Source organism: Lepeophtheirus salmonis, chromosome 8 (genome assembly GCF_016086655.4).
Source record: "Lepeophtheirus salmonis chromosome 8, UVic_Lsal_1.4, whole genome shotgun sequence".
Classification (NCBI taxonomy): Eukaryota; Metazoa; Arthropoda; class Copepoda; order Siphonostomatoida; family Caligidae; genus Lepeophtheirus; species Lepeophtheirus salmonis.
In genome coordinates, this window is record NC_052138.2 from 16,290,958 (window position 1) to 16,302,643 (window position 11,686).

Genomic DNA, 11,686 nt, shown 5'->3' on the forward strand with positions numbered 1-11,686 from the left:
TTGCCTTGAACAAGTGTGAGTCTACCTCATTTGATACAAGCACGTTCGGCTAACGTAATTAATAAAAAAGGGTCAAAAGTGTGAATTGGAGTTATAATTATTTTTGATTATGGAAGTAAAACTCCTCGGTTCTAGTCTAACAAATTAAAATACATTTTGTTTTGTTATAAAATAATGTAAGTTAATAAAATTTATTATTTAAAAGTACATTTTGTTTACTACATCAACTCATTATAACAAAAAAATGAGACTAAACTTCCTTAATAAGACTTAATTACATGAACATAAATTATAGGATAAATGAAACTTTTTGAGCTATTGTGAGAATCATTGTCTTAATTATACCCTTGATATAACGTCGTACATAGATCGATACACTTTCATTTATTTCTAAGAGGACAAAATATCAGATCAATAATTATGAATTTAAAATATAAATTGTCAAACTTTGAAAAATATTCATGTCATCCACTAGATTCAGTTTATTATTATTAATTATTCTATTGCTGTTAATAAGAATAATAAAAAGAATCAAGTACAAAAAAGTAATTCTTTGAGGTTTTCACTCCTGATTCCTGACTGATTTTCTTTTGAGTTGAATACAAATTAGTCCTTTTTATATAATATTATTTAATAATCATGCCTGATATTACTCAGTAACAGACACTGTCGCGCTAATTGGCATAGCTTTTTCTCCAATGATCACCTAATCAAATAAAACAAATTTAAAATGTTATGGAGAAAAATGTGAAGAAGAAGCTTACAGTTGGGCCATTATAATATCTGAAAAACAGAGAAGAGCCTCTTTTCAATTGACCCAAATTTCTTAAGTGGTTCCAACAGTCCAACCAAGAACAATATAGAGGCATATTTGGAGGATATCCAGCAAATAGACCTGATCCTGATACAGCCATTGTATGAGAGACAACCTAGAAAAATAGGACATTATTATTATTATTGATATGCAATCAGATGATTTAAGGTGTTATAAATTATTTGAGTATACATGGAAAGGATAGAAAAGAGAGGATGAAGCAAGATGAGCAATCATGGGAGAGTATTGTCTCAATTCCTTATCTTTTAAAACGTGTTTGTTGATGATATATGTAATGAAAGTACTCAGACCAATGGTTAACATTTCCCCAATGACCCGTGGAATAAGACCTGCCCAAAAGCCAAAGATTCCATTATCTTCGAGAAGAGATTTGAAGCTGGAAATAATTCCGTATTTTTCTTCTCCTCCAATGAATTGTGCCATACAACGAATGGTGATAACATGGAATGGTTGCGTTAAGACAATTTCCAATGCACGCTCAGTACATTCTTTTGTTGCTTTATCCACATACTTAAGTTTCAATTCTGAATTACTTAGCATATCATCATCTTTTTCAGCTCTTAGTTTTTTCTCTCTATTTTTCTTTTTCAAAGCTAATTGAGAAGGGCTTAAATCCTCATCAGCAACATTGTCATATCGATCATAGTCGAAATATGCCTTAACTTGATCTGATACAATTCCACAGATACGGAGCTCAATTAATTTGGGAACAAGACCGCGATAGAGTCCTAAGAAGCCATCTTTTTGTCGAACATGACCAATGTACTCAAATAATGAGGGCTGCACCAGAATGGGCTTTCGGCCAAAAAACGTTTTGGAGTTACGGAAGGGCATGGGCTCATGCCCTATCTAGAATAATAAAGAAATGTCATAAATATACATTGACATATGAAATGATTGCAAGATGGGAAATGTATAAGTATTAAATAGTTGTCTCATTATAGTCTATACCAAATAAAATTTACATAAATCTGAGTAATGTGGAGTTGAAATGGATTAATTAATGAATGGTCTTGCAAAATAAAAAACGTGCTTCTTACTTGAATTAAGGTTTGAACATATTTAACTGGATGAGTGGCAATAGTCTTGGCGAGCTCTTTTGTATCCCATCCGAATAATACATAGCTAACACTTGAAGGAATGGGACATGAATCGCATTCGGAGGATGACATTTTAAATTAGTAAGAGACCTTCTGGCTTTTTTCCCCTTTCCTTTCCCTGACTTAGGATATCTCCTCTCTTGATGGTAACACAGGGTACAACAGCTGACTCCTTCTCCCACCACTCCGGCCACAACTCTAGTATAATATTATAAATAATATATGTAATATTTGATATATATCATATATCTATTAAAAATTATATATTTCAGCCTAGCATTAAATTTTTTTAAATGTATTTCATAAAATAATTAATAGTGATGTGAAAATTATGTAAAAAACTAAAGGGAAAGTATTTGTTGGCAACTTTGATGGGGACATATCTACTGAAAGAGAGAGAACACTCTAAAATCTATAATAATAGTGTTTCTTCTTTGCTCGCTAATAATAAACTTGAATTTGCAAAACTTGCATGTTACCAACTTATACTTTAAAAAAATAAAAATATATGGTCACTTTGATTTGGAGAATTTTCACATCTCTAATAAATCATGATTCATGTTTAAATCATGTAACTATGTTCTCCCTGTATCTGTAAAAGACGCTAACAGGCGTGTTTGGCTAGTTAGTTTTAAACCTCAGTTAGCTCTACGTCAATTGTCAATTGATCCTTAAGTATATTGAAATAATATTTAGGTACCCTACGTTTCCTTTGACAAGGTCGTCATGCTTTCATCGCATCTCGAGGATGACGATTTCTTGGACGATAACAAGCTTCACGAGAATCTGGAGGACTCTGTTCTAAAGGAAGCCATTGAAATGGGGGTTGACTTGAGAGAATATTCCAAAAAGATTGAGAATGAGCTCAGGGCAGTGGAGAACGAATCAATCAAGGACTATATCAAGGAAGCCAAGAACATCGCCTCGCTTCACAATCAAATCGAGGATTGCGATGGGATCTTAATGGTGAGCTCTCTTTGCTTTTTCACTTTCTTTTCCCTTCATATTCAAAATAAAAATAAAGACAAAGTTACTATGAGATACGGATAACAGTCACTATATTTGACTTTGACATTAAGCATGAGTTATGATTCTACTTCTACTTATTCTTACAGAGGATGGAAAACATGCTTCTAGGATTTAAGACAGACCTCTCCTCCATTTCTCAGGAAATCATTTCTCTTCAACAACAGTCGGTGGATATGAATCTCAAGCTTAAAAACAGACAAAGTGTTCATGAAGAGCTCTCTCAATTTGTCACTGATTTAGTCATTCCTGAAAATATGATAAAGATTTTAATGCACACACCAGTGACAGACGTTGATTTTTTAGAGCAATTGAAAAATCTGGAAAAAAAGATAAATTTCCTTAAGGAACAGAGCTTTAGTGACGCTCGATCTTGCTCAGACGTTAAAGATACAGTTGAAAAGTTGAAAATTGCTTGTATAACCAAAATTAGAGAATTTTTATTAGAGCGCATTAATCAATTCAAAAAACCCTTAGCTAATAATCATATTCCGCAAAATATGATGCTCAAGTTCGGGTAGGTCAAAAATTATAGCCATATATTAATATATATATGACTTAACATGTCCTTCATAGATTTTATTATAAATTTGTCATGGCCAATAATCGGGACGTTGCGAAGGAAATTAAAGACGAATATGTTGATACCATGAGCAAAGTACTTTTTTCTTACTTTAAGTCATATTCTGGTCGGTTGTTGAAACTACAATATGGAGATCTAGCTTCGAGAGAAGATCTTCTCGGTGCTGATGATAGTAAGCTTGGACGCTTTAGTGGACCCTCCTTCATCTTTTCCTCCAAACCAAATTTAAAAAACAAAGCTACTGTGTTCTCTCTTGGTAGTAGGGATGATGTTCTTTCTTCCGAACTGGAAATGCCGATCATTGTTCCACATCATGCTAATCAAAAAAACGATACAAAAGTACGAATTATAAATTTGTTTACTCTAGTGGATAGATATATCATATTGAACCCTTTTATTTTATTTTCTCTCTAGTATCCATTTGAGTTCTTATTTCGAAGTGAACAGTACGCTCTTGTTGAGAATGGTTGTAGGGAATATCTCTTTCTAGTTGATTTTTTTATGGTAGAGTCGGATACAACTCCAGCTAACGAAATGTTCAATGCTGTAATGGGTCGTACATTCCAACATATAATTGTAAGTATTTTACATATATCTTTATTCTGTTTATATCATATGTTTGCTTCCTAGAAACAAATCGATCATTACACTCAGGAGAGTTATGACTGCATTGCTTTATTTCTTTGTATACATTTGATCTATAAATATCGCATCCTTTGCCATAAACGAGCTGTGACTGCTATGGATAGATATTGGGACACGGTTCAAGGCCTTTTTTGGTCACGCCTCACACGAGTATTTGAAATGAATGTTCAGAGCATTAGAGACTGTGATCCAAGCAGATTGAAGCTGTTGGACCTTCGTCCTCATTATGTGAGATAATTAATTAATTATTATATTTAGAATACATTCAAAATATGTCTTATTTATTCATAATAGATCACACGTCGTTATTCTGAATTTAGTGCTGCATTTATATGCATCAATGACAACTTTCCAGATATGGAAATTAATCGCTTACTTTCTCAACTACAAATTGAAGAGGATAGTCTCATAATTAAAATGTCATTGGTATTTCAACAAAGGAGAGAACAGTTGATATTCATCATTAATAATTATGATGTCATCATTTCCATTCTCTCAGTAAGTAGAGTATATCATTGTTTAATTTTTATATTTCAAACTCATTTACTCTTTTTATGTAGGAACGAATTAATTCGGACTCTAAAGAGTCTGACATATTCCAGGAACAAATGAATATTCATATTTCAGAATATATCACTCTGGTGTTGTCTCCCAAGTTTGGAGCCATCATCAATTTCTTGAATGAGGCCGAGCCCCTCGTTGAAAACAATAAAACCGATAAATTATTGCAAGAAGAAAAACGAGTCCTGTGCATCATTGAAAAATTCAACTCGGAATGGAAAAAGTCATTGGATGATATTAATTCTGAAGTTTTCGCATCCTTCCCTAATCTCAAGAATGGAACTTCAATCCTCCAACAGATCTTGACAAACTTTGTTCAGTATTATCATCGATTTCATAAAATTATATCCCTTCCTATTTTTTCAAACTCAAGCTGTCGAACCAATCTAATCAATGTTCATCAACTCATGGTGGAAGTCAAGAAATTCAAACCACAGTTTTAAACAAGCCATTTGTTATTATTGTTATTTTTATATTCTTTATTTTTTTCGTGTGTGTAATATAAATATTACGTGTTTTTTTTTTTGTTTTTTTTAAATAAAAAATAAATCAGTATTATATAGATAATAATTCTTATCTCTTAGCTTTTTGGTAGATGAACATTAATTATTTTAGAGGAAAAATGCTTCTATATTTTAGCTTGTTCCTAATATCTGGCATTCTTTCTCCAAGTAAGAGCGGAAGAATCATTGGAGGCAACGATGCAAGACCTCACGCATTTCCATTTATAGCCTCTCTTAAAGATGTAAGATTCGCCAATTCCCACTACTGCGCCGGATCAGTTTTGAATGAGGTGACGTTTATATTCTATTAATAAGAACTGATAAACTATTTATTTACCTCTATTTAAAAAATTTTAGAATTACATTTTGACAACGGGGAATTGCTGTCACAAAGTGGATTCCCATTACATACAAATAGGAGTCGGCGAGCATCATCTGTATCAAACGGATCATGAACAGTTCTTTAAGGTCAAAAAGATGATAGTGCATGAGAACTATGATAAAATCACTTTGAAAAATGATATTTGTCTCCTAAAAGCCGATAGAAATATCAAATTTAATTCGTAATTGAATCATTTTTTTTATGTTTATAATTATTGTTGCCAAAATTTTCATTAATATCTAGATATGTATCAACGACAAAGCTACCCAATTTGGGCCTTGCCTTTGAAAATGAAACAGGAATAATTTCTGGTTGGGGGTCACTGTCCCTAGACTTATCTCCTTCGAATATGTTGCAGTTCCTCACTGTTGAAATAATGAGCAACGAGCTTTGTTCCGAGCTATATATGGAATATTATGATCCTAAAACTATGATGTGCGCAGCATCCAAAGAGAACTCTGGTTTTTGTTTGGTAAAAAAAATAACATACGGTGATATCATTCAATAATAATGCATCAAATTTTAATTAGGGAGATAGTGGAGGGCCACTGATTTGTGATGATTTTTATCAGTGTGGAATGATATCATGGAATATAAAATGTGGAAAAAATAATTATCCCGGTGTTTTTACACGATTAGGAGACTATGTTAATTGGATCCAAGATAATATGGAAAAAAAGGGTCATATTTGATATTGATGCTTTATTATGTAATATATAATAAATATTAAATAATTATTATATGACTAGTTATCTTACAAATACATAAAGTACTAAAATATAAATAATTTAAGTAGCCAAAAGGGTTTTGGCTACATTTCTAGTTGTATGGTGTCATTTTATTAGCGATTGTTTATTTATTACCTCGTGTTATGAACTTGACAGATATTGATAATATTAAATAGTATTTATTAATAACAAAGAATCACCACATTTTAATTTCCTTGAATAGTGTTGAAGATAGATTTGAGTCATGGGTCGGAAAGGAAAAGATGAGGAGAAAATTCGTTTGAAGCAGATAAAGATAGATAAAAAGAAGAGTTGGCGAGAGAATACTTATGGGAAAAAGAACAAGGGTAATTGTTAATACAGAATACTTAATTCATGATTTATTCATTATATTTTATAATAATGAATTAAGACCTCAATTTATTGCTGTATATTTGTAGTTGACGAATGGAAGACTCAAAATCGCAAAAAATTAGAATATCGTTACTTTAAAATGCTTAAAAAAGAAGGGATTGATAAACAGAATGCCAATTTAACTCCAATAGGGTAAATACATTAGACTCACAAAAAATTAAATTTGATACATATTTATTATTATTTAAATATTAATTATAATTTTTCAGAGCAGAGAAAAATAACTTTAAAAAGGTCAAAGAAGATTTCAAGAAACGGAAATTAATAGCTGAGAAGAAAGTAAGGGAAGACGAGAAAAAGATGAGATTCCTGGAGAAACAAAAAGCTAAAGAAGCCTACCAGAAGAAAAAGGCTGAAAAATTTAAAATCCTTAGTCAGAGAACACGAAAAGGTCAACCTCTCATGAAAGGAAGGCTACAGCTTTTGTATGAAAAAATCAAGGAAAATTCCTCAAATTAGTTAGTTCTTCTCGATAAAACTCAATATCACTCCCTCTCTCCTTTTTTTATTACATATTTAAATTTGAATACGGCAATTGCTATTTATCCATAATAAACATGACATATCTAATTAGACGCCATTTTCCTCCACATTTGTATTGACTCAATTTTGAATAGAAGTTAGATTGAAAATATATTAGGGATAAATTTCTCAAAAGATGTAAATGCATGTTTTCATCCAGTGGTTCCCAACTGGGGTTCCGTAAGATATAATTATATAAATTGAACATTTGGTTTGAGTATATTTTATATACCACAAGATATTAAAAAAATACTATAGTGCTTCGAAATGATGAAGCGGTTGGGAATTACTGCCTTAATCAGTAGTGGTTGATTACATTATATTATACATAGATATGTTTATATATGTAAATCTATCACATAATCATGTGCTCCCTAATAGTCATGTACACACAAAAATAGGTAATTCCTTGTTGAGTAATATGTAAAGTATCATAGCCACGTAATAACTGAGAGATGAGAAAGAGTAATTTTTTTTAGAATGTTTGAAAAATAAATTTAATGAGATATCATTGAAAAAAGAAACACATACATACATGGAAGGGTTATAAAAAATCTTATTTGAACAGCATGATATGAAAATGAATATTATGCTTATTTATTCAATTAATAATATGTTGTCCGAATCAACATTTGTTCAATCACTCTCTTCATCTTCGTCAGAGTCTGTTTCTTCAAGCCATGAAATCAAAGGTATCATTTTTTTCTTCAAATTGTCATCCTTAATGGTTTTATACCACGAGAAAATGGCATCTGAAGATGCAATGTCTTCCTCATAGAAGAAATGCACAATCTTGGTTACAATAGGTAAATACTCTTTATCATGTTCAAGGGTGAAAGTTTCCAGAGTTTTAAGACAATCTAATTGAGAAGTAGGAGATTTGATATATTTTTCAAGGATGGTCCTAAAGGAAGTGAATGTCTTCTTGATGAGAGCCAAGAGTTTAGGTCCATTTAATTCAGAATCCAAGTTAAGGTCAAGTATGGAATTAACAATGCACTGATTCACTTGACCCAATGAAATATTATAAGCATGCTTAGAAGAGTTTATTTCTAATATAAGATTATCTGATTTAATTCCTTCTTCCGCTCCACGAGTTAGGGACTCCAATACTTCACTCTTAAATACTGTTGAAAAAGAAGAATTTATTAGTGAGAATAGAATGCATAATACTTCCTGAATACTTACATTCAAAGTTATATTCATCCTCATTTAGGAAATTATCATCTTGATCATCTAAAAATTCGGACTCTACAGAATCTTCATCACTAGAAGAATCAGACACATCCTCATCAGAAATGAGAGAAAGACCCCACATATCTCCTATTTTCTGTTCATCTTCAGTCTCTGAATCATCTTCTGTCAGTCCAAGAATGAATGCTTTGGATCCAAATTTGGAAGATTCTTTTTTGTCTGTTCCCTCATCATCAGAAAAGTCATCATCAATGGCCTTATAAGATAAAAATGTTCCCGAAGGTATAAAGACATTTTCTGCGATATCAGTGCATGGTCCAAGTACACATTGTCCTTCGACCTTGACACTAGACCGTACATGAGATCCAGCACCAACAACACAGCCATTAAAATCACAATTGTCTCCGATCACTGCGTTTTCATGAATAATAGTGTTAACCATAACCACATTCTTTCCAATTTCAACTCCATTTCCGATGCAACATCTAGTGAGAGTTGAATTTTGTCCAATGACCACGCCTTTTCCAAGGATAACGTCCTCTTCTAACGTGGATCCTTTTTGAAGAATAACATTGTTACCACGGTAAATGTTATGCCTCAAGTAGGAATATGAATGAAAATCAGGGACAATGGGATACAACCATCTATTTAAAACATCTTGTGATAAGGCCAAGTACGTCTTCAGATTGCTAGCCTTGGCTGCATACCCATCCGTGATTTCATGACAATAAATTGTACTATCGATAAGATCATTTTGAAGAATACCCTTAATAAACCCTTCAAGAGTTTGGCAGTCGAAATGATCTGAAAACAATGGAGGAATGGCAGGGCTACAAATTGCAATTCCAGGATCAATTAAATCGTAAGATATCTCAAATGCCTCAGAGCTGTCTAAGAGATCCACCTGTAGTAGAAAATAAAATATTTAGCAAATAAAATTTAAAAAAAAAGAAAGTAGACTTGGATCCTACCAATGGGAAATCAATTGTCTTTTGTGGACCTTTGACATAGTGCAAAATCCTTTTGTCTTCTTCACGTAGAGCCAAAACAACTTCTTCTTCTTGAGAGCGTACATGGTGACCAGGCTTTATCCTTTTGAATACAAGAGTCATAACGTTGTTCTTATCCTCACTACACCTCTTTCTAAAGAATAAATGAGAGAGAAAGAAATATGGTGAGAACGGAAGTCCTACAAAATGTACGAAATTTACTTATGCTGTAGGTAAATAGGAAGAAGATGTATATTTGCAACAGTGTCACCACTCATTAGAACAAAGCTTTGCCTGAGGAGACTTTTTCCATCTAGATCCCTCATAGCATCACCGAATGAGAGGCAGTCTTCGTTGAAAATGGGTGTAATGTCTGATTTTCCAGATACATATTCCTTCATTTTTTTTGACATTCTTCGTACAGTACAATATGATATCCTCAATCCCAGCATTTCGAAGGCATTCCAGAGTAAAGTCCAGAATAGGACGATCTACCAATGTGAGTAGGCATTTTGGTGTGTCGGAAGTGAGGGGACCAAAGTTATTGGAGAAGGAATCCGCTATAATCACAGCCTGGAGCGACTCTTCAAGCTGTAAATCCACATTGGACTTTGTTCCTTTCTGTACCATGATGCTTATTCTTAATTAATGCTATGAATGAGTAATTAGTAATTGCTATGTTATGTCTACTAAGTTGACATTTATGATCTATCTATGAACAGAATTATGATGGCATGTAGATACTAGTAAACAGATAAAATTAAAGATTTACATCGTTCATTTTTGTTTATTTATATGACGTATTATAATTGAGGTTCAGAACACCCTGGACGTGCAGTAATAAACACTCTTAACTTCGTACTAATATGTAACTACATAAATGATACTCTTTCCTTAATTCCCAACCTGCTAAAAGTAAAGGCAGACTAGAAAAGATATCTTCCATTGATTTGACCCTATGTTTTAAGCCTCTCTCATTTTGTTCGATCGAAGAGCGTAGAATCTACCCTCTTTATAGATATTATTTGTGGGTCCCTTTTTAAAAAGATTTCCACTTAATGTAATATTATGTGAAAGAAAAGGTCTAGTTGATTGATTTGACCCTATGTTTTAGGCCTCTCTCATTTTGTTCGATCGAAGAGCGTAGAATCTACCCTCTTTATAGATATTATTTGTGGGTCCCTTTTTAAAAAGATTTCCACTTAATGTAATGTAATATTATGTGAAAGAAAAGGTCTAGTAGTAAGAGTGTCCCTGTTTATAGTGTTTTTTTTTTTAAATGTGCCAGAGTATTTTTTTTTTGTTATTAGTTAGTACATAGCAGTGTCCTACTCTTTAGTCATCATAGTTTTAAGTTTGGTTTCTCCTACTCCTCTATTTTCAGTTTTCTTCAATAGACAATTAATTAATTAGGAAGTGAATGCTTGGGAATGTCACCGCAAGGAGAAGAGGAGACTCATTCTTTGGAGGGGCTTCGCCAATGTTTACATTCAGTGGATGGGATCCTCCAGGATTTGCTGGAGGAGACGACGAAGAACCAGAGTTCTCCTATGCAGATTCCTAATTATTCATCTCGACTCTCGGAGCTGGAGAGTCAAAAGGCAGAGATCTTGAGCGAACTGGAACGAATGAAGCTTGAGAAGGAGAGTTTCCAGGAGAGTTTAAAGAGCCCCATAAAAGAAGACTATCATTTCCTAGTGTCAGATCGAGTCGAACTTCAATCTAAACTTGGGGATTTGAATCTGAGATTGAATGAGCTTGAATCTCTGTTAGAAGACAAAAATCACGAAATAGTTGCCAAGGATGTGGAGCGACAGGAATTCATGGAGAGATTTCAACGCTACGAAACTGAAAAAATCAATGTTCTGCGTCAGGTCCTAGTACTTGAAAATGAGCTTGAGAATTGTAGAGCTGAGCTTCAGTCTCGCTCAGATGAGAAAAACAAGGCTATTGATGAATACTGTGACATTAATGATATTTTAAGAGCTCTTCGTGAAGGGAAAAAAGTGGTTGAGACTAAATTGAGCAAGGTTATTGAGGAAAAAAATCAGGGGCTTGTAGAGATTGAGTACCTCAAAGAACAGATTCAGGGATTGCAATCAAGTCTAACTGAAAAAGACACTCAACTTGTGGAAAAAGTGTCATTTTATGAGAATCAAATGTCTGAGATGCAGGTGGAAATGAATGCCCGTTTAGAGGAAATG

General features: G+C 33.1%; 5 protein-coding genes across 6 annotated transcripts; 3 read left to right on the forward strand and 2 right to left on the reverse strand.

Moving 5' to 3' along the window:
* Positions 1–154: 154 nt before the first annotated feature.
* LOC121122643 (mitochondrial carrier homolog 2) lies at positions 155–2,525 on the reverse strand. Of its 2 annotated transcripts, none has more exons than XM_040717677.2 (5): positions 2,452–2,525; positions 1,876–2,133; positions 1,007–1,684; positions 765–929; positions 155–706 (listed from the first exon to the last, which is right to left on the reverse strand). In XM_040717677.2, the coding sequence occupies exons 2-5, from the start codon at positions 2,005–2,007 to the stop codon at positions 650–652; spliced, it is 1,032 nt and encodes a 343-aa protein (XP_040573611.1). In that variant the 5' UTR covers positions 2,008–2,133; positions 2,452–2,525; the 3' UTR covers positions 155–649. The 2 variants fall into 2 exon arrangements, with proteins under 2 accessions (XP_040573611.1, XP_071746731.1); XM_071890630.1 differs by having other exon boundaries at positions 2,415–2,514.
* On the forward strand, positions 2,201–5,308 carry Vps52 (vacuolar protein sorting 52). Its single transcript, XM_040717675.2, has 7 exons — positions 2,201–2,901; positions 3,051–3,478; positions 3,538–3,883; positions 3,959–4,120; positions 4,175–4,417; positions 4,484–4,687; positions 4,750–5,308. The coding sequence occupies exons 1-7, from the start codon at positions 2,662–2,664 to the stop codon at positions 5,191–5,193; spliced, it is 2,067 nt and encodes a 688-aa protein (XP_040573609.1). The 5' UTR covers positions 2,201–2,661; the 3' UTR covers positions 5,194–5,308.
* A 37-nt stretch (positions 5,309–5,345) lies between these two features.
* Positions 5,346–6,457, forward strand: LOC139906214 (trypsin V-B-like). The gene is made up of 4 exons (XM_071890632.1): positions 5,346–5,543; positions 5,611–5,816; positions 5,879–6,107; positions 6,166–6,457. Exons 1-4 carry the CDS (start codon positions 5,346–5,348, stop codon positions 6,325–6,327), a joined length of 795 nt encoding a protein of 264 aa, XP_071746733.1. The 3' UTR covers positions 6,328–6,457.
* A 47-nt stretch (positions 6,458–6,504) lies between these two features.
* Positions 6,505–7,347, forward strand: LOC121122647 (uncharacterized). The gene is made up of 3 exons (XM_040717681.2): positions 6,505–6,710; positions 6,804–6,909; positions 6,987–7,347. Exons 1-3 carry the CDS (start codon positions 6,608–6,610, stop codon positions 7,234–7,236), a joined length of 459 nt encoding a protein of 152 aa, XP_040573615.1. The 5' UTR covers positions 6,505–6,607; the 3' UTR covers positions 7,237–7,347.
* A 421-nt stretch (positions 7,348–7,768) lies between these two features.
* On the reverse strand, positions 7,769–10,242 carry eIF2Bepsilon (eukaryotic translation initiation factor 2B subunit epsilon). The gene is given in 5 exon segments (XM_040717676.2): positions 7,769–8,426; positions 8,488–9,397; positions 9,465–9,636; positions 9,705–9,902; positions 9,904–10,242. Coding segments are annotated over 5 exon segments (1,980 nt in total). The 5' UTR covers positions 10,113–10,242; the 3' UTR covers positions 7,769–7,935.
* Between the last annotated feature and the right edge of the window lie 1,444 nt (positions 10,243–11,686).

What these genes read in the sequence shown, in the direction of transcription:
- Vps52 (XM_040717675.2), top strand. Translation starts at nt 2,662, where the DNA reads ATGCTTTCATCGCATCTCGAGGATGACGATTTCTTGGACGATAACAAG. An exon ending in ATTGCGATGGGATCTTAATG is followed by an intron (nt 2,902 to 3,050) that starts GTGAGCTCTCTT and finishes TTATTCTTACAG; the next exon opens with AGGATGGAAAACATGCTTCT. An exon ending in GTACATTCCAACATATAATT is followed by an intron (nt 4,121 to 4,174) that starts GTAAGTATTTTA and finishes TTTGCTTCCTAG; the next exon opens with AAACAAATCGATCATTACAC.
- LOC139906214 (XM_071890632.1), top strand. Translation starts at nt 5,346, where the DNA reads ATGAACATTAATTATTTTAGAGGAAAAATGCTTCTATATTTTAGCTTG. An exon ending in AGAAATATCAAATTTAATTC is followed by an intron (nt 5,817 to 5,878) that starts GTAATTGAATCA and finishes ATTAATATCTAG; the next exon opens with ATATGTATCAACGACAAAGC. An exon ending in AGAACTCTGGTTTTTGTTTG is followed by an intron (nt 6,108 to 6,165) that starts GTAAAAAAAATA and finishes AATTTTAATTAG; the next exon opens with GGAGATAGTGGAGGGCCACT.
- LOC121122647 (XM_040717681.2), top strand. Translation starts at nt 6,608, where the DNA reads ATGGGTCGGAAAGGAAAAGATGAGGAGAAAATTCGTTTGAAGCAGATA. An exon ending in TTATGGGAAAAAGAACAAGG is followed by an intron (nt 6,711 to 6,803) that starts GTAATTGTTAAT and finishes GTATATTTGTAG; the next exon opens with TTGACGAATGGAAGACTCAA. An exon ending in GCCAATTTAACTCCAATAGG is followed by an intron (nt 6,910 to 6,986) that starts GTAAATACATTA and finishes ATAATTTTTCAG; the next exon opens with AGCAGAGAAAAATAACTTTA.
- LOC121122643 (XM_040717677.2), bottom strand. Translation starts at nt 2,007, where the DNA reads ATGTCATCCTCCGAATGCGATTCATGTCCCATTCCTTCAAGTGTTAGC. An exon ending in ATGTTCAAACCTTAATTCAA is followed by an intron (nt 1,685 to 1,875) that starts GTAAGAAGCACG and finishes TTATTATTCTAG; the next exon opens with ATAGGGCATGAGCCCATGCC. An exon ending in GATATTATAATGGCCCAACT is followed by an intron (nt 707 to 764) that starts GTAAGCTTCTTC and finishes TTATTTGATTAG; the next exon opens with GTGATCATTGGAGAAAAAGC.